Source organism: Labrus mixtus, chromosome 23 (genome assembly GCF_963584025.1).
Source record: "Labrus mixtus chromosome 23, fLabMix1.1, whole genome shotgun sequence".
NCBI lineage: Eukaryota > Metazoa > Chordata > Actinopteri > Labriformes > Labridae > Labrus > Labrus mixtus.
Genome location: NC_083634.1, coordinates 18,281,985 through 18,304,775, shown reverse-complemented (window position 1 = coordinate 18,304,775; position 22,791 = coordinate 18,281,985). Strand labels below are relative to the sequence as shown.

The following is a 22,791-nucleotide window of genomic DNA, read 5'->3' as shown; positions in this document are numbered from 1 at the left end:
TGTATTGGTGCTAAACAATTAACAAGGAAATAAAGCAGAACTAGAAACAACTTAAATAATACAGAATAAGAAGCTATTAGAATTTAAAAATGTAAAATATAAAAAACACAAAAGGTGCAAAAAAAAAAGGTGCTCATGACAAAGGTAGACGACATGACAACTCCAGGGTCATTGAACTTTCAATACCGTGAGTGTCCGACACAAGAATCTGTTCTGCTGTGCACTGTTCCCACCTGAGGGATGTTTTTGGAAACTTTCTGTCTTTTATTGGTAAGTTTAAAGTGTGTTTCGGTAAGCTGAAGGGACATGACGTCAACACCCCACCAGCCCGATCCTACTGTGCACACTCTGGCTCCATTTGTGCAAGATTGTAGTGCAAGTCCCAGGGGTGATTTGATGTCACTTTTTTACAGTCAATGGTTACAACCGTGATGCCCAAATTGTAAAGTGTGACAGTGTTTTGGCTAAATATCAGTGATTATAGTCGCATTGCATTATTTACTGTAGCTGCTGCCAATTAGATTAGCTTGTATGATGTTGTTTTGTTGCCATTAGAGGTCCATATCTTGATGATGTCTGGCTCTTTCTGTCTATTAGACTTATCCGTCATAATGGACTCAGGCACCTTATCTCTTACTGCCAGGCCCTTCAGATTTGTATTGGCAACTCTTTCTTTAGTTTGTGCCACCTTTGATAGACTTAACCCAGCCTGTCAGCAAACTACAACTCCCAGTGGCACCCGGCGACTGCTTTCCACACAATATTTCCTTTTTTCTCCCTCTCTCTGTTTCAGGATTAGTCCCACACTCTGTATGTGTGTGTGTGTGTGTGTGTGTGTGTGTGTGTGTGTGTGTGTGTGTGTGTGTGTGTGTGTGTGTGTGTGTGTGTGTGTGTGTGTCTGGGCTGGACTCAGAGGGTTGACGCTGCCCAGGCCACCTCTCATAACACCACAGGCCAACACACACACACACATGCTGGCACTGGAGGACGGTGCTGTCTAGGTCAGATTACTTCCAGGAGCCATTGTCTCTGACGAGAATTAGAGAGGAAACAGTGCTCCATCTATTTCCTGTTCAGTGAACGGACAGCTGTAATAAACACAAATCACTCTTCAGAGATCTGAGGAGCGTGGTTAAAACATCTGACCAACACTCTTAATGTGGCCACATAAAGGACTCTTACAATCGGGGCGCCGGGGGCCTAGTGGTTAGTTTGTGCGCCCTATGTACTGTAGTCCTCGAAGCAGGTGGTCCGGGTTCAAATCCTACCTGTGGCTCCTTTCCCGCATGTCATATCCCACTCTCTCTCTTTAGCTAAAATGACTGTCGGCTGACTGATTCATCACTATTTGAATTTCAAAAATAGCCGATGTTTGCATTAATGGCAGTAAAAAAAATGAATCAACCAAAGTAAAGTTTTTTTAGTAATTGCATAAGAACGCAAATTGGCTTTAGTGAAGGGGTTAATAAAGGGTAGTCGTGTGTGAGTTTAGCATGGAGCTACAGCCTGGAGGAAAGCTAGCAATGCACAAAGATTGAGGTTAGCCTCGCTTTCCACATATTCAAAAAATGTCCCTACAGACACATAGACGACTTACTTATTTACACACTAAACCTGGTTTGTTTAATCTGCACACAAACAGAAATAAAAAAAAAAAGTGGTTATTTATGTTTGTGGCTAAAGCAAACAAGGCTAGCTGTTTATAAGCTAGCTGTTTATAAGCTAGCTTTGCACATTCTGCTTTTATATCGCTGACAAAAATAATTTAAAAACAGGCAGATACTGTTGTCTGGAGGGAAAAAGGTGCAGTTGGTTTGGGCCTGAACACACACACACACACACACACACACACACACACACACACACACACACACACACACACACTAGATACCTGAAATGGCGCCAAAACACTGGAGGGAAAGTCACACTCAGGTCAAAGCCGTCATTATTTACTTATTTAATTTAGATTCACCAACACACACACACACACATACACACACACACACACACACACACACACAGGCCAGTGAGAGTAAACGTTACAGAGAAGTCAATGTGTCGCTTTAAGAGTGATAGAGGGGACTTTCAATCTGATAACAGATCACACCTGTCTGCTGTCCGGCTCGTTATCTCCGAACAAATCACCTCTTCTTTCTTCCTATTGTTTCTCCTTTAACCTGGAACTAAAGATCTGTCCTTCCCATTGTCCTCCACCTCCATCTTTCTCCCTCTTTCCTTTTCTTGTACTTGTTTCCTCTTCTCTCTCTTCTATTCTTATTCTTCCTCTTCTTGTTCTCCCTGTTCTGCTTCATCTCCCCCGTCTTTACATTTCATCATTTCTTATACTTTTTTCTTTTCCGCTTCTTCTCCCCTTCATCCCTCTTGCTTTCTTCTTCTAATCCTTCTTCATCTTCTATTGCTTGTATTTATTTGTCTGACTAATTGTCCTCATCGTCCTCTTCTTCTACTCTTTCTAGTTCTTCAATTCAACTTCTTTTCTTTGTCCTCTTCTTTTTCTTCATCTTCTTTCCCTTCTTCCTCCTCATTTTCTTCTTCCTCAACTTTCTCTTTCTCACCTTTTATCTTCTTCTTCTTCATTCCCTCTTTGCAGCCTGAGCGACCAGCAACTGAGGCACCGCATTTAGCCTACCAATCTGCATAACAACTCAATGATATCTGATTTCTTTTTTCCCCCGTTTCATTTTCTTATTATGCTCAGGCAGCAGGGGGAGTGGGCGAGAGACATAGACACAGAATAAAAGAGAGAGAGAGAAGTATTTGTGCACTGTTGTAGATGATGAATAAGTATGCTAAATACTGTGTGTATGTGTGTTACTAACATGTGAGTGTGTCACGGTTCATGCCGTATTGCTTCATTTTTCCGTGCTGGAGTGTCAAATGGACAGCGTAGCCACAGATGTGTGTGTGTCCGTGTGTTTCACTTGGATGTCCTCATAATTGCTCTTATTGGAAAGCGTTGCAGCTGATCGCAAAACCACACTGTGACCAAGCCAGAGTCAAAATGCTCTTTCAGCAACATTGTCAAAACCAGAGTGTGCATGAGGGGGATTAAGAGGCAACACACACTCACACACACACACACACACACACACACACACACACACACACACACACACACACACATGCAGTATACACATACACAAAGATGACCTCAGTTGACCTTGTGGTACCTTAACAGGCATGTGCAAAGAGTTTTCAAGAGCCAAAGGCACGGACAGAGTGCCAAACGTGGGCTCCTCTGCACACAAAGAGCCTTTCACATGCGATAACACACACACACACACACACACACACACACACACACACACACACACACACACACACACACACACACACACACACACAAACACACACTCTGTTGTCTGTGTGTCTCGTAAAAACCACCGCCGGTAAAAATGAAAGTCTGCAATCAAAAGTTTGAGCAAACTCTTTGAAAACTTCAACAAAATAAACAGCAAAACTTCATTTTACGTCTGAAGAACTGAAGCAATAATGCTATCACAAAAAGTGGAATATGATCATTTTACAGTCGGGAATCGCACCGCACACCAAACGGTATGTCGTCAATTTAACCTTCAACATGACGACATTAAAAAAAAACAGAATATTTAACCTACTTTTAAAAGAAGAATGACATGTTTTCTATTTGGATCATTTATGATGCATTCATTTTGGGAACTACGATCACCTGTGGCCAGACTGGCATCTGGCCCCCTGCTGGCTGCACATTGTTACTACATTTATATTTACATATACTTTTTATTTTGATTAATATTATTGTTTTTTTGTTTTGTTTTGATCATTTAATCACTTGTTTCTATTTCTTTTACTGCTCTTACCTTCTTAGTGCTGTTATCTTTTTATTTGCGTTTAAAACCTGTATTTTAAGGTGCTATATAAATAAAGTTATTATTATTATTATTATTATTATTACATTTTACAGTACACATGATGCAACAAAATAACACAATAAAGACTAGTTTTTCTATTTTGAATTAAAAATCAGGCAATAATTAAATAAAGGGTATAAAATGTATCGTTGTTCCCTAATAACCGTGAACTACAAAACAAGATGTTTTTGTTTCATCAACCTGCAAAATTCTCCACCTCTCTGACAAACATTAGGTAGCACACTGTCTCTCAAAACTGTGAAAGCTTTGATGCCAGACATCAGCACAAACACTCAAAACACACACAGATACACAACAACCAGCAGCTGTCATGCTCCAGCTATGTGTGACGCTCAAATACAGGAATGCTTTTTGGCCTTCAAAGTGCACAAAACTCCCAATGCAACAGCCTCGAGAAAATGCATTTAAAGTTGACTCATGGAACTTCTGCAGACACGTGGTTAACCGTTATGCCCGCTAATGTCAAGTGTAACATTCCTGAGATTTTCCTTATCATGGAAAAGAAGATTCCCTCCTTCTTTCAGTACCACGCTACTCCCAGCACCAATCTTAATGCAAGTCCCCTCATTTGATTCAAAAGACGATTTCCAGTGTTTCTTACCTGCTCTGGCCCAAAAGAACTCCATGTCTATATTCCCAGAGTGTTCCCGGCAGAGAAACTATCACACACATGTAAAGTGGAAGGTGAAAAGTGGAGACGCAGAGGAGGAGAGGCCGGCTGCCTTCTGAGGTAAACCAACTGACTCATTCAGGCGCTGGCTACGAGCGGGTAAGTGGGAAAAAGTTACAGAAACACAGAGCCAAAGACAGAAAAGACAGAAAACAGTGCGAGCAAAGAGTGTTTTCTCTCGTGGTGTGAGAGGAGAGAAAGGGAGGAAACTGATGGTGCCGGTTGCTGTGCCTCCCCTTTCCTCTTTTTTTTCCTCCTCTCCCCTCCTAACACTTCCCATACTCCTGCCCTTCTTCAACTTCAACGACTCTGCCAAGTTTTTATGAGCCGGTCGGGTGGTCAACATAACCCAAAAAAATGTAAAAGGGGATGCAGTTATCCCATGCAATGCCCAATATTCCTACAAAATAAACCAGTACGAGACAGTTCTGCAGCACACAATCAATGTCCAGTGCAAGTGGAGGAGGTAATGCTCTCTATAGTGATACATGGATTTTTAGACCCAAAAAGGGGGGGAGGGGCAAGAGCAAGTTCCCTCCAGGGTCCCATTCCAGTGAAAAAGATATTTTACAGTGTGTTATGAACACAACTTGTGATTTGTATTACTTGTTCCTGAAGACAGTGAATGGGTTCATGTTTGGTGTAATGAGATCTGATCCAGGCGGTATAATGATTCAAATATGGATAAACCATCGAGTTATATGACAAGGAGGGCACTTTGGAGTCGATCAAGAGACATGATTCTGAAGTGATACCAACGCTTTTGGCCTTTTTCTTGCTAATGGTCTGTATATGAGGTTTACAAGATAAGGATCCATCAAGCAGAACCCACAGGAATCCTGTGGAGTGAATATTAGTCAATAAATAAGGATTTTAGCAAGGGGAGAGACGGCCCTGAATTAGGCCAAAAAAATATGAAATTGGTTTTCTTAAAGGAAGAATGTGAAACTTTTTGATCCAGTAGATGTCGCATTTGAGCACCAGCATGAAACCAAAACAAACTGCTGTTTGGCGACACCTCTTCACTCGCGTTCACATAGTTCATGTAATTATTATTATCGACTTTAGTCTTCATCTAAAGCAGGAGAGCAGATTAACTGTGATCAAGCAGCAAAAAGAGGTTTGAATCAAATTTGAGAACATTGTTCATTCTCCAATCCAGGGTAACTAACAAACTGAAATAATGTGCCACAAATTCTCAGCCATCATATCTGGATCAAATATTTCTCTTCGCCCTTTCCTCTCCTCCATCGTGCATTGTGTCGGTCAGCTCGACTCCTTTCCTTCCTCCCTTCAAAACTTGCTTCCTGTAAACACTGAAGGTGACTAAAGTGACGAAGTTCTCACACATTGACTGAACCACACTAATAATAATAAATAATAATAATAATAATTATTATTATTATTATTATAAATAATAATAACAATAATAATAAATCAATAAATAATAATAATAATAATAAATAATAATTATAATAATAATAATAATAAATAAATAATAATAATAAATAATAATAATAATTATAATAATAATTATAATAATTATAATAATAATAATACATTTTATTTATAAGTGCTCAAAAAAATTGAATGTGGAATGGTTCAGGATTTATTTACTTTCAAGGAAAAATGTAGTTTGAAATTTAACCCAATTATAAGGGAGCTTTGAACAATGACGTTCTGCTTTCATTTTAGAAATAGCTAGTCTTGTAGTATCCAAAATCGGTCTTGGTCTCAAGAACTGTCTCAAGACCACTTTTTGAAGTTGATTGATTGTGTTTCTTCACACTGACTACATTAAAGTGTGTTACCAGACTGAAATGATCTATAGAGAAGGTGTTTCTTATTTACCCAGTCCAGAGCAGCTAAAAAGCTATATCAGAAGAATGCATGACAAGTAAGTTCAACTTTAGCTAACGCAAATGTGAGAATTGTGTTTGTTCCATGCATGATTTTGAAGAAATGTCACAGATCTGATGTTTGTCTCTGCAGTGGCAGTCTGAGTCACTGATGTAAAGTTGCTCATTTCAAACTGTCTCATATTAATGCAGTTACGAGAAAACCCGGGAGGCTGCTTCCTGTCAGCTCTCATCACAAGCTGCATCATAATTAATCATCACAGGAGGAAATAAGATTACTGCACCGTCTCTCTCCCTCTCTCTCTCTCTCTCTCTGGGTGCTGATGCTCTACAGATTGTAAAGCCCTCAGAGGCAGGTTAAGGGAAATAAAAATAAAATTGATGCGACTTGGCTTCTTAAAGGAAGAATGTGCGACTTTTTGACCACTAGATGTCGCCATTGAACAACCAGCATGAAACCAAAACAAACTCCTGTTAGGCGACACCTCCTCCATTCTGAAGCCTCCGCTCTCCTCCAGTGGGCGAGATATATTTTAATTTGAGAAATGACCGTCTCTTTGTCTGAGTCCGTTTGAAACTCCAGTTTCTATTTACCCCTGGGTTTATTATTTTGGAAGACCTGGTCTGACTCTGTTCTGGCTCCTATCAGATCAACTCTGTTTATGTGTAAAGGTTTCAAACGGCTTTGTAGTTGGTATCAGAGCTGCTGCAAATAAAGAGGACACAACCGAAGGAATGTATACAAAGAATTCCAAACAGTGGACGAGGGAAGAATTAAGGTGACAGGGTTCATGACAGGTGTTGTAAATTCTAAAATCGCGAAGCTCCTCACTACCCGATGTGTTAAATAAACCGACCTTGGCTCTGCGAGGGAGCCGAGTCTTGCAGATCAGATGATTAATGCTCCCTTCACCTTTAAACACACCAGCTAAGGATCCTCTCAGCGAGGCGCTAAACTCCCCACAGAGCCGGAGAGAAGCTGCCGCCGTTGCCGCGCCCCGAGTCTCCGCTGAAAATGGATTTAAAAAGCAGAGCGCCGAAGAAACATTAAAGTTCAGGAGCGTCACAGCGAGTCCTCCCGGGATAAATTAATAAGGGCTAAAAAAAAGTCCCACCTGCTCTCAGGCATTTTTGGAGAAACACAGACGGAGATTCAACGTGGAATAAATGAGCGTCTGAGTGTCTCTGAGTGTCAAGGAGAAAGTTTATTTCAACCTGTCTTCAAGTTCAAATGTTCTAAATTGTTCCAGCTGATCATGATTGTGCTTAGCAGAAAAGTAACAGGTGACATTGAAGAGACAACGTTCAATCACAGACGAACCAAACGTTACTCCACAAAGGAGGACGGGCAGTTTAGTTGCAGAAGTCTTTTCAGGCTTTTTTGTGTACATTACTTCAAATGTTAAAAAGCTCCAGCTACAAAAAAAGCAGCATCTGCTCTTTACCGTCTCCATCTTCCTTTTGCTTTAACACACCGTTAATTTTGACGAGTAAGAGGAGGCATATGAGCTCATAACAGCCTGCAGAGAAAAGACAGTCTGCACTTTAAAAGGAAATGAACAGAAGGAGGGATGAAGGCAGTGCTAATAAAGTCTGAGATCAGGAGAAACACATTGGAGATGAAGCCAAAAAAATCAAGAGCTGCAGATCTGCTCTGATTAAACTCAGAGAGGGGGGGAGGTTCCTGCAGAAAAAAATAGTTCAGCCTTTTCATAAACGATCAGCGAGAACGAGACTTTCTGCAGTTTTTAGCTTCAGTGGTTAAATCTAACGATACTTACATTTACTGAGGATTCATTTGAACTACTTTCACTTTGGTTTAGTCTGTTCTTGTTATGCCAAACTCTACTTCAACTCTTTTTCTTCTACAAGCAAATACTTCACTTTTTTTCACATCAAGCTGATTTGGCACACAGAACAAATAAAAAAAACTCGTAAAATATGTTTTGTTGCTCAAAGCAAAACTACGAAGCAGTTTAAGTCTGTTATTGGAAGAAATAATTTGCACAGACTGTATTTAAGTAATATTTAAACCAACAATGTGTAGGATTTCGGTTTGGTTCACTTTGGCGCCCTCCGAAGGTTTCTGAGGGCAACTGCACTGTCATTGACCTCTTCCTCAGCTGTTGTATCAAATAGTACAAAAACAAGCTAACCGGCTTCTTTATACCTGAAGGTATGTGTACGAGTTGGTGTCATTAAGCCGTACGCACTTCTTGCAAGTGAACCGCAGCCTGCTGCCAAAGTTACATAGTGCAGTGAACAGGCGATGGAGCCACTCTGTGGACATGAGAGAGACGCCATTCTCCATGTTGGAAGTTGTTGTTCTGTTATACCGACTTTGAAACGACCATATCAACGTGGAAAAGTTACACATTGTTGCTTTAATGCAGAAAACATTTCATGGTTCATGCTGTAAAGAATCGCTGTCTTTCTTTTCTTTAAATGTTACGACGTGACGGTGGAGAATTGTTCAGGGTTTTCAAACTATTTCTAAACTCTTTACAAACCAAATAAATCATCTGATAATTTACCATGAATAGAATCATAAGCCGCAGTATTTAATAAAACTTCAGAGTGCTTCACCTACAACCAACTGCAAGAAACAATTCCTCCACCAACGCACGTTATAATAATTTAGTTAAAGGAAGAGATAAAAGTTGAACGGCAATGGGGGATAATTGTCTTCTTTAGATACTCACAAAACATTTTCCTCATCTTATTTAAATCGTTTTATACTCACTTTTTTTTTTTTTTTACACGTTTTCGCAAAATGCCACAGCTAGCAACACACACTCTGTAGATAATGAATGAACAAACCAGTGAATGCATACACACACTCTTAAACACACACGTTCTTGGCCATTGGCAGATTGCCGAACCGGCATTCAATTGACCTGCTTTTAACACCTGTACGGTTGCCATGGCAGCAGCAGCCTCAGCTATACACACTCCAAGGCGCTGTTTCCTGTCTCCTCCTCCATCCCTCCTCCTCATCCACCGCTTCTTCTTCTTCTTTCGCTCTCCTCTTTTTCTTTCTTTGTTTCGCAGCATCTTCCGTCTTCCTATCCCTCTGCCCCCTCTCGCATCTCGTATCTGGCCTCAGATCTCTCTCTCTCTCTACACCCTCCACCTCCTCCTCTTCATCCTCCTCCTCTTTTCCCCTGCCTCTCCAATTATCGCGACACACACCTCCCTCTCTCTCTCTCTCTCTCTCTCTCTCTCTCTCTCTTTTCTCTCCCTCATTTGCTGCAAGGCTCTGGTTGTGCTCAGAATGACATCATCGATTTGAAAATATATGAATGAATGTTTTTCGCTGTGGGTAAATAGTCTGTTTTCACTTTTAGCTTTCAGGAGTTAATCACAAAAGATCAAAAAAAATATATGAGGGGGAAAAGGAGAGCTAGAAAAGAAGCATATTTTGTATTTTTTCAAGGAGAAAATTGAACTGAGGAAGAGTTGTTTTTGGCACCAGTTGCCTATCTCTAAATAAAGGCATAAAAAGCACAAAAATAAACCTAAAAGAAGAAAAGAAAGAAAAAAGTACTTTAGCCACTATAAAAATCCTACACATACCAAGTGTTTGACATCAAGTTGAAAATGTTTAAAAATGTGACAGACGATGTTTTAATCCGTACAGCACTCCTGAATTCCAAAAATGAATGAAGTATCAGCCAAAACAACAATTGTCGTTTTTGTGCCTGCACCCCGTCATTCCTCCTTAAGGTTTTGCTGAGTCATGACAGTCTTCCTCAGTCCACGTCCGCCTGGCTTAGTGACATTAATCATTACTAATCAAAAACAAAATGAGGATCCTTGCAGGTAAACACCTACATGAGTTGTTTTATGTAAGAGGGCCACTGATGTTCTTGTTACGCTGACGACACTCTCCTTCATTCATCAAAAACGCATTTCCCCCCTCCTGTCCATAAAGCTTCAATTACGCCTCTTGTCCCTGAACATGTCATCACTATCAACATCACATGAGCAACCACAATAAATCACACATGTCTGGAAGATATGTGAGACAGTAATGCGGCCGTCACATCGCGATAAATAAGAAAAAACAAACGCTCAAAGGACGCTGATTAAAAGTCAAGGTCAAACGTATCAGGAAGCGTCTTGGGCTGATTATTGCACCAAAGCAGGTGCATGCAGGCTGGTTGGCCGTCCGTTTGTGTTAACGCTTACAGACATACTGCATTGCACACGCACACACACACACACACACACACACACACACTTCTTGAGGGTAAATGCACAAAATGTGTGAAGACAGGAAACAGAGAAAATGAGCATATGGGTGTGTTTACTTTTGGTTGGCACTGTCTGCACGGTGCAGCTCTGCAGCGTGACATAAACACATTGCATGTGTATATTTTTAATGCAACACCCTCCTGCTCCTCCGAGGACGAATCTTCCTCACCCCTCGTCCCCATCCATCCAGTCCTTCATCAACCCTCCCTGTCAGCTGCTCATCCTCTGCTCCCAAAATAATCACTCATCCACCTATTTTTTCCGTTTCCTCTAAATTTCTTTCTTCCTCTGCTTCCTTCTCCCCCCTCTTCTGCATCATCATCTTCCTCACCTCCTGCTTGCTCCCTCTCTCTCTCTCTCTCTCTTTTTCACTCCCTCCTCTTCCTCGTCATCGCCTTCTTTATCGTCCAGCGAGCAAGCTAGAAAGAGAGGGCAGATTTACAAGGGCTGTCATCTCCACTTCTCTCTCGTTTCCCTTCCCCTCTCTCTCCCTCTCCCTCTCTCTCTCCTGCATTCAATCTCTACCTCCCTCGCTCTCTCACTCGCCCTCAGTGATAATTAAAGAGCCCTGTAGTAATCCCATCCAGGCGTGCAGGACGAGGCGGTGCAGCCGAGCAATCACACACACACCCAAACATGCACGAGACTGCAGCATGTGGCAGCGCTATGACGAATGTGTGAAATCTGAGTATTTGCACACTGACACACTTTCAGCTCAGCAGTGGAATAAGGCTACTACTGCGAACACACACACACACACATACACACACACATACACATACAGTATCTCAGACCAGTCACCAGCCATGAGCAAAAAGACCAATTGACCTAGTTCATCCAGACTTTAAACCCAGTGGAACGAAAAGATGACTGGGTGGATGGATGGATGGATGGATGGATGGATGGATGGATGGATGGATGGATGGTAAACTGCCATTAGGAGATTAGATGTGCTCCAAACCTTAACATTTTAAAATCCTTCTTTTTTCATGTTCATTTGAATGATCATGAATTGGCTCTTGTTGCATTTCACAAATAATTGTGAAAATTTAAAGTTATCACTTTAAATTATCTTTCTCCTGTGGTATGATTGTATGTACTCTGTCTGTTATCTTTATTTGAATATTTTAGGTTGGATTGTCCTTAGGTGCATACATTTCTATATAAATAAATGTTTTTTTGCCTTGGATGGATTGATTAATATAGAGAATAGAATACGTATATTAAAATTAAACATATCAGATTTTTGATGGAAACTTTGACAGCAAAATAAATGACTTATTCTTGACGATTCTACGTGAAGTCATATGGGATAAAGTTAGGTTTGCTAGCATTTTTGAGAAAAAATATTGGGATTAAGATAGAAGGACTGGCCAAGAAAACCCTGATTACTGTATGAGTATTGTGGACGAAGAGATGGAGTCATTTTGAAGAAGGAAAGAAAGGACGCAAAGGTTGATTAGATAGATGGATGGATCCATGAAGGAGTAAAAGTGTTGACACAAGAAGCCTCAATGTGAGACATTTTTGATAAAGGAATTGAGAATTATGGAAATAACTGGGAACAAAAGAAAGACATGAACAACAAAATCGGTGGATTTGAAGAAATCTCGAGAAGAGCGATGTATTTACTAAATGCTTCTTAATCTGAGAAAGTTTGTATTGATGGATAAAGAAAATGGGAGGAAACTGGGAAATAATAAATGAAAACATCAGATGGTTTGAAGGAGATTGGATGATGGGTTGATGAAGTCAGGAAAGTTTTATGCTGGGACACAAGAAAACTGAAAATGATACAAATCAGATGGACGGAAACGGAGAAGAAAATGGACGACAGGAAGTCCAATGACCGGACAAATTAAGTAAAGATGGAAGAATTAAGAAAGCAAAAAGCATGAATAAATGTGGTAACACATAGTATAACATTTCAGGAGAAAGATGGAGAGGTGAATAGACAGAATGGATGGATTACAAGCCAAAGCAACACCGTAGAGATTTGGTCGATTTGTGAATGGAAGCAAAGAAGAAGAATGGATGGGGTTGATGGAGAAATGAAACAAAGGATAACTGGACGTGAGACACCAATGAAAAAATACTGAGTATTTGGATCAGTGGATTCAAAGAAAGGTGGAGACGTGTCAACTATGATGTCGTTGTAGGAGTGTATAAAGAGAGGCATAGAGTACATTTTGGATTTGGGGATGAACAAATGAACGATTAATGGATGTATGAATGGACTGATAGTAAAAAAAAAACATAATATCATGATCCAGAATATCCTACAGGTGAATGAATGAAGATGTATGACTGATATGTGAGTAAGGTGGATGGATAGAAGACGTCAAACTCCATCAGACAGATGATAGGAGGCCTTTAAAATCCGTAACCTCTGGACTGATCAATGCATAAACAGAAAGAAAGGTGAATGAATGGGCGCTTTCCAAGTGCATGTATGCATAGACTTGATGGAGGAAAAAAAGAAATGGATGGAGGACTGGACGAAGGGGTGAAAAGAAAACGACTGTGTTACAAATTTTTGCATTGAAATTGAAAAATGGAGTAGTATGATATAGACAGAGGAGCACTTTGCCATATGGACGGAGGAAAAGACGTATATACATCGATGGCTTAATGGAAAGATGGATGCAGGGACGCAGGACATTTAGAGGTAAAGACACTTTCAATAAAGAGATGGAGATATTTGGCTGTGGATGAATGGAATAGCAATACTAGACGGATACATGAAGACATTAGTGGATGAATGGGAGGAGAGATGAATGGTCTGGTCTGGTCTGGTCTGGTCTGGTCTGGAGGAAGGCTGCATGGACATGAGAGACGGGAATTCTGCTGACTTGATAGAAAGGATAAATGCCGATATTGAAAGAAAAATGGACAAAACGTTGGATTACAATGAGCTGGTTTTTTTTGGGACGTTTGGATGAAATGAGCAGACGTGTGTAGAAAAATGAAGGATGAGCTTGTAGAGGGATGCATGGGCATGAAAAGCCACAATTAGAGACATTTTTTGGGTGGAGCGATGAGGCGGTTTTGGGCATGCATGGATGGAGAAAGAATAGTAGATAGACTGACAAATGGAAAAAAATGGAAAAAAGATGAGGAACACCTGAATTAGAGCGATTTCCGATTGAACGTTTCAGACATTAAACGACATACGAGCGGAAGGTCGGATTCTAAAGATCTGTTTATAGACGTGTGAATGAAACGCGGATAATAAACGTATAGAGGGGCTGAAAGGAGGGCTTCGTGGACCCCTGGATATGACACAATCCGGATGGATGGATGGATGCCAAAACTGCGCAGACAGGAAATAGATCAAATGACATTTGACATTCGATAAATAAAGAGAGGTAAAGTACCTGTTGCCGATTTGGGTCTGTGTCTTCCTTTGGCCCGTCGTTGGGAATTGCCCATAGTATTCTTCCTGTCCCAAAACATCACCGCCTCATTCCACCGACACACACACACTTACTGACTGACTGACTATGAGAGAGAGAGAGAGAGAGAGGTGTGTGTGTGTGTCGTGTGCATTAAAGCATGTGAGTGCAAGAAAACCGAGAAAGTGTGTGTGAAAGAAAGAGAGAGAGAGAGAGGATCACTGAAGCCTTCCTGGAGTGTGTGACTGCATGTCTACGTGTGTGTGTGTGTGTGTGTGTCTGAGTGTGTGTGTGAAGCCCGGCGTGCGATTGCGGACGAGGGTGATCGAGAGAGTGACAGAAGACGAGGAAGAGAGCGAGCGAGCGAGAGAGGAAGACGTGTGTGTGTGTGAGAGAGCTCGCCCGAGTGCGCTGCGATACGTGAGCTGTTGACAAAGCAGGCTGTGTGCCGGTGTGTGTGTGTGTGTGTGTGTGTGTGTGTGTGTGTGTGTGTGTGTGTGTGTGTGTGTGTTATCACCAGTGTGGAAGCATGCAGGTGTGTGCGTGTGTGCGTGAGAGAGAAAGTGTGTATGAGCAGCCCTGGATGTTTAAATGAAAGGTTCTATGTCTCCGATGAGCATGTATGCATTTGTGTGTGTATACGTGAGAGAGAGAGAGAGAGAGAGAGAGAGAGAGAGAGAGAGAGAGAGAGAGAGAGAGAGAGAGAGAGAGAGAGAGAGGGAAGAGAGCACTCGTTGTGTTGATTAGCATCCAGCCAGTCGCATCCAGCCGCTGCCATTCAATTCATAAAGAGGCAGGCGGAAAGTAGCCAATCAGGAGCCGGAGAGCAAGAGAGGGGAGATCGAGTCAGGACGAGGGAGAGAGAGAGAGAGAGAGATGGGGATGCAGTGAGGGAGGTAGAGCGAGTAATAAGAAAAAAGGGGAGGGGCTGGCTCAGAGAGAGAGAGAGAGAGAGAGAGAGAGATGGATTGAGTCACCGTCAGCGATGTGAGCAGAAAACAGAACAGAGGGACAATTTGGCCAAAAGTATGAGGACACCTCCGTCCTCGCACAGCTGACCGGGGTGCAATTAAGGGGCGCTCTCTTCCAATTTAAAGGATTGAATCAGTGAATAAATGAAGTTTTAGGGCTGACCGGATAACTCGTAGCTGTATAGGGGGGTCAAGTAGTAGCAAAGGAAGTGGTGCCCCGTTTAGTCCTCTCCCTGAGCGTTGTGTACCTGCGCTCTGATTGGGTCATATTACATAAACAGAGCCTTTGAATAATGTAAGAAACATCAGTGTGCGTTCAACTTCATGACAACCATACCTCCATGAGCATGACCAGGCCCGTAATAAAGTGCAGATTTTATACTTGTGTGTCGAAGTGTTTGTAACTCAGGAACGCTCGTGTGGCTGAGTGGGAGAAAAATCCCCGCAGCCTGGTGAGGCACCGCAGCAGAAATAATGCTGATGGTTTTTTGGGAAAGGTTTCAAAAGTGTATGGGTGAAATATTTGGCTGTCGAGATACTTTTGGCCACGTAGTTAAACTGCAGAGTAAGAAGGAGAAACAGAATTGATGGGATACACTGCGGGGGGGGCTGATAAAGGTGGAAGGAAATAGAGAGAGAGAGAGAGAGAGACTGGGAGTCAGAGGGATGAATAAATGAAGACTGGGTCTGTTCAGACAGAGGAGGGAAATTGAAAGTGAAGTGAGCGGGGCAGGGAATGAGATTGAGAGGGTGAGGAGAAATGGGGAGAATACAGAATGAGGAGAGGAGAGGAGAGGAGAGGAGAGGAGAGGAGAGGAGAGGAGAGGAGAGAGGAGAGGAGAGGAGAGGAGAGGAGAGGAGAGGAGAGGAGAGAGGAGAGGAGAGGAGGAGATGGGAAGAGAGGAGAGGAGAGAGGAGAGGAGGAGATGGGAAGAAAGGAGAGGAGAGGACAGGACAGGAGAGGAGAGGAGAGGAGAGGAGGAGATGGGAAGAAAGGAGAGGAGAGGAGAGGAGAGGAGAGGAGAGGAGGAGAGGAGATGGGAAGAAAGGAGAGGAGAGGAGAGGAGAGGAGGAGATAGGAAGAAAGGAGAGGAGAGGAGAGGAGAGGAATGGAGAGGAGAGGAGAGGAATGGAGAGGAGAGGAGGAGATGGGAAGAAAGGAGAGGAGAGGAGGAGATGGGCTACAAAAGAGTTTGTAGCTCTACGGCAACTCATCCTGAAGATATTAGCACAAACTAGCTAGCCAGCATGAAAGCTACATTATAAATACAAAAACAAGACAAAAGGAAACTTAAATTAAAACATAATCCAACTTGTAATTGATAAATGTTTGTTTGTTATAATTTACCAAATGGGATGTGTTTCATTCAAAGTGAGCTAGGCAAGTTTAAGTCATGCTAACTGTTATAAGATGTTGACGTCATTAGCACTTAGCTTGCACCACTCATGCTAAAGCCTAAAAAGAGAGACGTCGTTTTGGTCTGAACATGCTGCCTTCTTAAATCTGTCCTCTTCAAACGCTCACACTGCTTCGTCACCTCTTCTTCCTCCTCTTATTCTCTGCTTCATCTCACATCCTCATCAACAGCGGTTAGAAAAAGGTGCTGACTTCGCTGAGGAGTCGAGAAAAAGATATGACACCAGCGCTGCGCGGATATATTTAGTGCTGGTGTGAAAATGTACCAGATTGTACTGTAGTTTCAAAGTAAGCATTTTTTGAACTGACAAGTTAAACACGTTCTCTTTTGATTCAATCCTTTATTGGACTAGTGATGGACGTCTCAACAACAGCAAACATAATAAAACCTCTTTTTGATTAGATGAGATGAAAGTTGCATGAACACTTTGATTCTTTTAAATGATTAACTATTTGAATATTTGAAAGAAAATGGCTCATCCCTAATTTAGACATGAGATGATTTCTCAGTTCATTTTAATTAAGTTTCTTTGTTTCAGTCATTTCTCAAGATAAGCCGCATAAGAGTTTTGATGACACTGTAAGGAGTTACACAATGCCAGCCACCCCTAGGCAACGAGTCACTGCCACAGCCATCTTGATTTAATCATCTTGTGACAAGTGTGGCATCATTTTAAACACACCTTTAGCAGGTAGATCAGCTGAAATAGAGAGGCTAATCCGTGCTGCGCTGGGCTCAAGTAACACTGAGCCAAGCCTTGTAAACAGTCAAGTCACTGACACCCTCTCTGGCGCGAAGAGGCAGAGCCCTGTGGTCGGCAAGCGTGTAGGACCGTCTGGCTCGAAAGTCAGAGTGTGCCGTGTTTCAGATGGTAGCTGCTAGATAAGCTAACTTTAAGCTAGTAGCGTACATGGTGTTTACTCTTGTTGCGGCCCATGTGACAATACTTCTGTTCATCTGTTTCTGAACACCGGAGGATAATATTGGATAGCTCACTTAGCAGAGAAGGTAGAAAAGGTTATCGGGGTCAGATATTTAGTGAGTGGTACCGAAATGAAACACCGAAATCTGTGTTGTAATTTCGGGAGGTATCAGACTTTTTGGTACCGGAACCATGTTGGTCCTGGATTTTGGTAACAATCCCTACATTCAACTTAAGTGGAAACCTCACAAATAAGAAGCATCTATAAAATCTATACCTCCACGTCTGATTGGAGTTCAGCATGTCTGCCTTTCATTTAACATTTCCTGACAGTTAATAGTATCGAACACAAAGGAATGAAGATGAGACATTGTTCTGATTTCTACAGACAAACAACAATGGACTCAGCGCTCTGTGGTTTCATTGGGATGTTTATGTCTGCAAAGAGCTCTCACATTAGAAACAGCCTGAGCAGTGAAACAGAAACATTATTTCACGGCTCATTTCCTCTCCCCCAGAGACACATTTTGGTAGATCATTCTCCTCTTTATTAGGCTTTTTTTTAAATGATTTTTTTAGAGGGAGTGTTGACTGTGTCATGCAGGACGGATGATGTCTGTTTCTCTGTTTTTCTATTGACACTGTTTACAGGGGACAGCTGACAGCTGACTCTGGAGAAGTCTGCTTTATTAAAGAGTAAATCATTCAGTCTACAGCATATCAGAAATGAGAGAAAAATGCACTTATACCCCAAAGCCACAAGTGATATCTCTAAAAAAAGTGGTGAAGATGGAGGATGGCAAGGTTTAACAGGACTTAAAAACAAAATTGACTACCGTTGAAACTTTGTTTTTCAAGGTGCTTTAGGCTTTTTTAAAACATCAGTTATGCAATGATATGAAACAACATGACACAACACACTTAACTGTCCATCATAGCTGCCTCCATAATAGCACCAACAGACAAAAACAATAAAAACAAACAATCCATGTAATCACAGCGTATTATGCACATTACTCATAGAGTACTAGCCTGCTTACAATGCTACAATGCTAACATGATTCAGCATGTAAAATTGTGTACCATATTGACCACATTATCTTTTAGTGTGTTAGCATGCTAATATTAGCCAATTAGCAAACACAACACACAGCTGTGGATACAGCTATTGGACAGCCTTTTTAGAGACTTGAGTTTGGTATTCCAACCATCTTGGTTTTTTGGAGCCAGAATTGACCTTTTTTGGACAAGGGGGCCAGTTCAATGTCTGTCACTGACAAATAACATAAAGCCTGAATATAATTTATGGTTAAAAGATGGGACAATATCTACAGAGTCCAGTCCGTTTTGTACCAGGCTGTTGTCATGTTTGATTCTGCTAACTTTTATATGGGGTTCTATGGTGATTGACTCACTTTTGGATCCAGCCTCATGTGGCCATTTGAGGAACTGCAGATTTGGAACTTTCATGTTGTTTTCATCTTTCAGCAAATAATTATTACCTTACTACCTATTCATCCTGGGGGGGGGGGGTATATATTGTCATTTTTTATTTCAACATACTTGGGCCTCATAGTACCCCCCTAGAGGGCACTGCTGTACCCCCAACTCATCAGCTAGATTCTCAGGGGGTTCATGAATATCTGATCCAAATCTTATCACAATCCATTTGATTATTGGTGAAATATTGCAGTCTGGACCAAGCAATGTGTTAAGCCTAAATTGCCTTTTAACAAAACCAGAACCAAAGGAATAGCATCACAGGATTTAGTATTGACCCTGTAGCCTACTCATGCAGAAATTATGAGGAACAGCTGCTAAATACTGAACCTTGAGCTGCAGTTTTCATTTCCTCCTTTCCTTCCTTTCGCAGTTCATGTTCTTTGGCACGAGTAACATATTTTCAGAGTCAAATCTGCCGGGATTCCCCATTACAAATATCCCTAAAGCATCGCTAATCCAGGTTCATCCCTGGGCCTCCCACAATGATGGCATTTTTAGCCTTTTCCTATATTTGATTTTGCCGCTTACGTAACAATTTGAACGCCCAGAGGGAGGGGGGACAGAGCCGTTAGAGAGCGAGCTGTTCCTTTTCTTGCCGATTTGCCATTTTTCAGAACATCTCGTTAAGTCGACGCCATCGACTCCACACAATCTGCTGCGACTCGTCAGCGATCACTGTGACTAACGGGGACGTTTGCTACGTTTCTCATTGTTTTAGAGATCTGTCAAATGCCAAAGTGGCTTCCTTTTTAATCGAGCTGTTCTCGTTTCTTTGAACACTTTCTTTTTTTTTTCACTATTTCAGCATCTCTCGCTCTCGCTGCCTTCACAACCCTTTTATCCCCATCTCTTTCTCTCACTGTCCCAGAAAAAGCCAGACAAGGTGATAAAATTTCCCACTCTCTGCCTTTTCACACTCCTTCTCACGTCACACAAAAATGCCCAGGAGTTCTGTCTTTTCCTTCCACATCGCTTCAGTTCTCACACAGGTTCACTTAAGGATAAGAAATCCTTTCCTTCCAACTGCTCAAATCTCCCCCAAGCACCCATAATATTTACTGTCCTCCTATCTGTTTCACACGAACATGGCCCGACCTTGAACTAACATGCAAACAATGCAGCGCATGCCAAGCCAAGCCTTCTCATAATACCAAACGAATGGCTGCTATTAGAGAAAGGAGGCATCAAAGTAAGGCAAACAAAAGATCTCCATCCTTTGACAGCAGCATGCAAGCTTTGTTTACCTTCATGATGGCCTGTTCCAATGGTTTTCCATCTATGTAGACTTTATTAAGAAACATGGCATCAGCAATGATTTACCTGCTGGTCCAGTTTCTAACAGACGAATGGAAGGAGCTTCACAGAAATCAAGTAAAGGTGTAAAGAGTAACTTATTTTGCCCCCCCAAGAAGAGTGCAAACAAATATGGTTAAGGAGAACCAGAGTGATTCCTCCAAGTAAATCAAACATTGCCCAATTTCAAAATGAAATCTTGCCCAAAGGAAATAAATCCCGCTTTCCAGTTAAGATGTTATGAAGTTTAAAATTCGAACTGACACATTGAGGTTATTCAAGGACCGAAAACTTTGTTGAAAGTAGACCCCTCGCTGAGCTGAAGAGAAATGTGGAGTCTTTGATTTTTCTTCATGCTTTACACTTCTGAGTGCTACACATGGTAACATCAAATGCTGGCTGTGAGAGGTAACTGTCTGAATTTTGATGACTTTATTCTCCCAGACAACCTCCAACAAGACCACAATTCCGGTGCCTGATTGGCTGGTTAGGGAAGCGAACTGGTTCAGCCAAACTTGGTTAGCTCTCTCTGGGTTTGAATTTTGTGCTTGTTTTTATTCTAGGTATATATAACAATATTTGGTTTATAGCCTTGTTTGTTCTAAGCCAATATCAGACCAGAAAGCGCCATAGCAACCATACTCTACCTGACCTGCTCTAGATTGGGAAGTGTAGCAATTACTAGCTTGGTAAGCAAGTGATCTTTTGCTAGCAAGCTAAGCGCTAATACGAGTATGTAAATAAACTACGATTACTTCCTCTGTAGGGGACTCTTTGTCAATACACTTTTCTTCCAGTGAATTAACAAAGTTTACTTCAATCCAACAAGGAATCATGACTTACAATGAACCTGCATGACTTCAAATGTTGGTGGGACCAATCGGGTTGGCGATGGCCACCAAATTGGCACATGACGATGTCCTGAGTGACATATTGGTGACTTCTATGTTGACGAGGCCACACATTTTGTATTTTATCCATGCCATTGTATACAGAGCAAAGGCAGAGCAAGCTTTCAACTTTACAAAGTCACAAAATATCCACAAAATACAAAATGTTTGGTTGAAGAAGAGGAAATCTGGCAGTGGAAGACAGACAGCTGAAGGCAGCGCACATGACAGATGTCCATAGGCTGCTCCAGTGATGAATGTCAGTGAACCATTTTTCTTGTGGCATTGGAAATATTACATTGGTATGTTCAGACACAGCCTTAGATAATGCAAATATCCCTTTTTTCAATTATGTTTTATTATAAATACTTTTCAATTTGCACCATTTTTTGATAACAAAGAGAACAAAAAAACAGCATCACATACTGTTTAGTTGGTCCACTGTCTACTCAAAGTAATAAAACAGTAATAGTAATGCAACCTCTTTAACTGTTCAAACACTTGACACATTCACCATCACCAGCTCAAGATCAGAAGACCCAATCAAAACTGAAACTTGTCAAATCAAACAATAAGGAGACAACTCTTAAAGCTGTAAAATCACAATAAAGCCATAAAACTCACAATCATCACCAAGCAACCACAAATCTAGGTTCAAAGTCTGTACCTTTAATGCTGCATTTGATCCACCGCCACAAACCAGTAGCAAAGTGAGACATGTAACAAGCATGAACACACAAAATCACTGAGACACAGCAGGTAAAGTTTATAAAAAGTACTGTACCTTTAAGTGTTTGGTCTGTTAAGTTTGTTTTGAGGGAAACTGCAACAAGTCAGCTGTGATCCCCTCTGGGTCCAAGTGAGTACGAACCGAAATGAGAGTAAGAGGGAGGGAGGGGAGCAATAAAGAGGGAGGGATGAACAGATCTGTGGGCAAGACAGAATGAGGTGGAGCAATACTGACAAGAGAATAAACAAGAACAAAATCCAATTCACAAAATATTCACAAGTGAGGAAAAATAACAGAAAACAAGCATGGGTGTGGGGGTTGAGAAAACAAGAAAAGTCGGGAGATGTTGGCACATATGGTTGCAGATATTGACACATAAATACACCCACACACTCTGACCCCTCCAACAGGGCAGACATCTGGCCGAGAGTGGATTATGGGTAATTAAGTGCTTTTTAACGATTCATGCTGAGCAAGGATTCTGACGGGACACGAACACAGATTACACTCCGATACATAAAAATGTGTGTGTGTGTCTGTTTGCGTGTGGGTGTGTGTGTGTGCATACTGAGAGCAAATAAGGGAGATATCTAGGATTACACTATTCTGCCGCCAAAGTACACACACAAAATAATCACACTGACAAAATGTGTGTAGAAATGTAATAAATTTTCGCCAACACATCCTTAAAGCCATCCTTAGCCTTTAATCCTGCCTTTGTGTGTGTGCATGTGTGTAGATGTGTAACTTCCATCCCCCATCCTGTAGGCATGAATGTACAGTACATTCTGCTTGCATCACTTGTAAGCCAATGTTTTCTTTAAAGGTGCTTTGTACGAGTCTTAAGACAAAGAACATTCAAGAAATCCTGAATAAACAGCTGCACGCATCCCAGTAATCAAAGTGTGTGTGTGGGTGAGTGTGGTGTTTTTGTGTGTGTACGACTTAACC

The 22,791-nt window shown here is 41.5% G+C and overlaps 1 protein-coding gene across 3 annotated transcripts in view; it reads right to left on the bottom strand.

The window, feature by feature from the left end:
• nhsl2 (NHS-like 2) overlaps positions 1–22,791 on the bottom strand; it is a 124,899-nt gene that overhangs the window by 57,212 nt on the left and 44,896 nt on the right. Inside the window, exon 1 of one of the 3 annotated variants that reach the window (XM_061031680.1) lies at positions 14,096–15,930. The exons of 1 other annotated variant lie outside the window; for it this stretch is intronic. In XM_061031680.1, the coding sequence (XP_060887663.1) occupies positions 14,096–14,174 (79 nt within the window). In that variant the 5' untranslated portion in view covers positions 14,175–15,930. Of the gene's footprint in view, positions 1–4,533; positions 5,037–14,095; positions 15,931–22,791 lie in introns of those variants that run through there. One more of the 3 variants, XM_061031681.1, reaches the window with a different exon arrangement.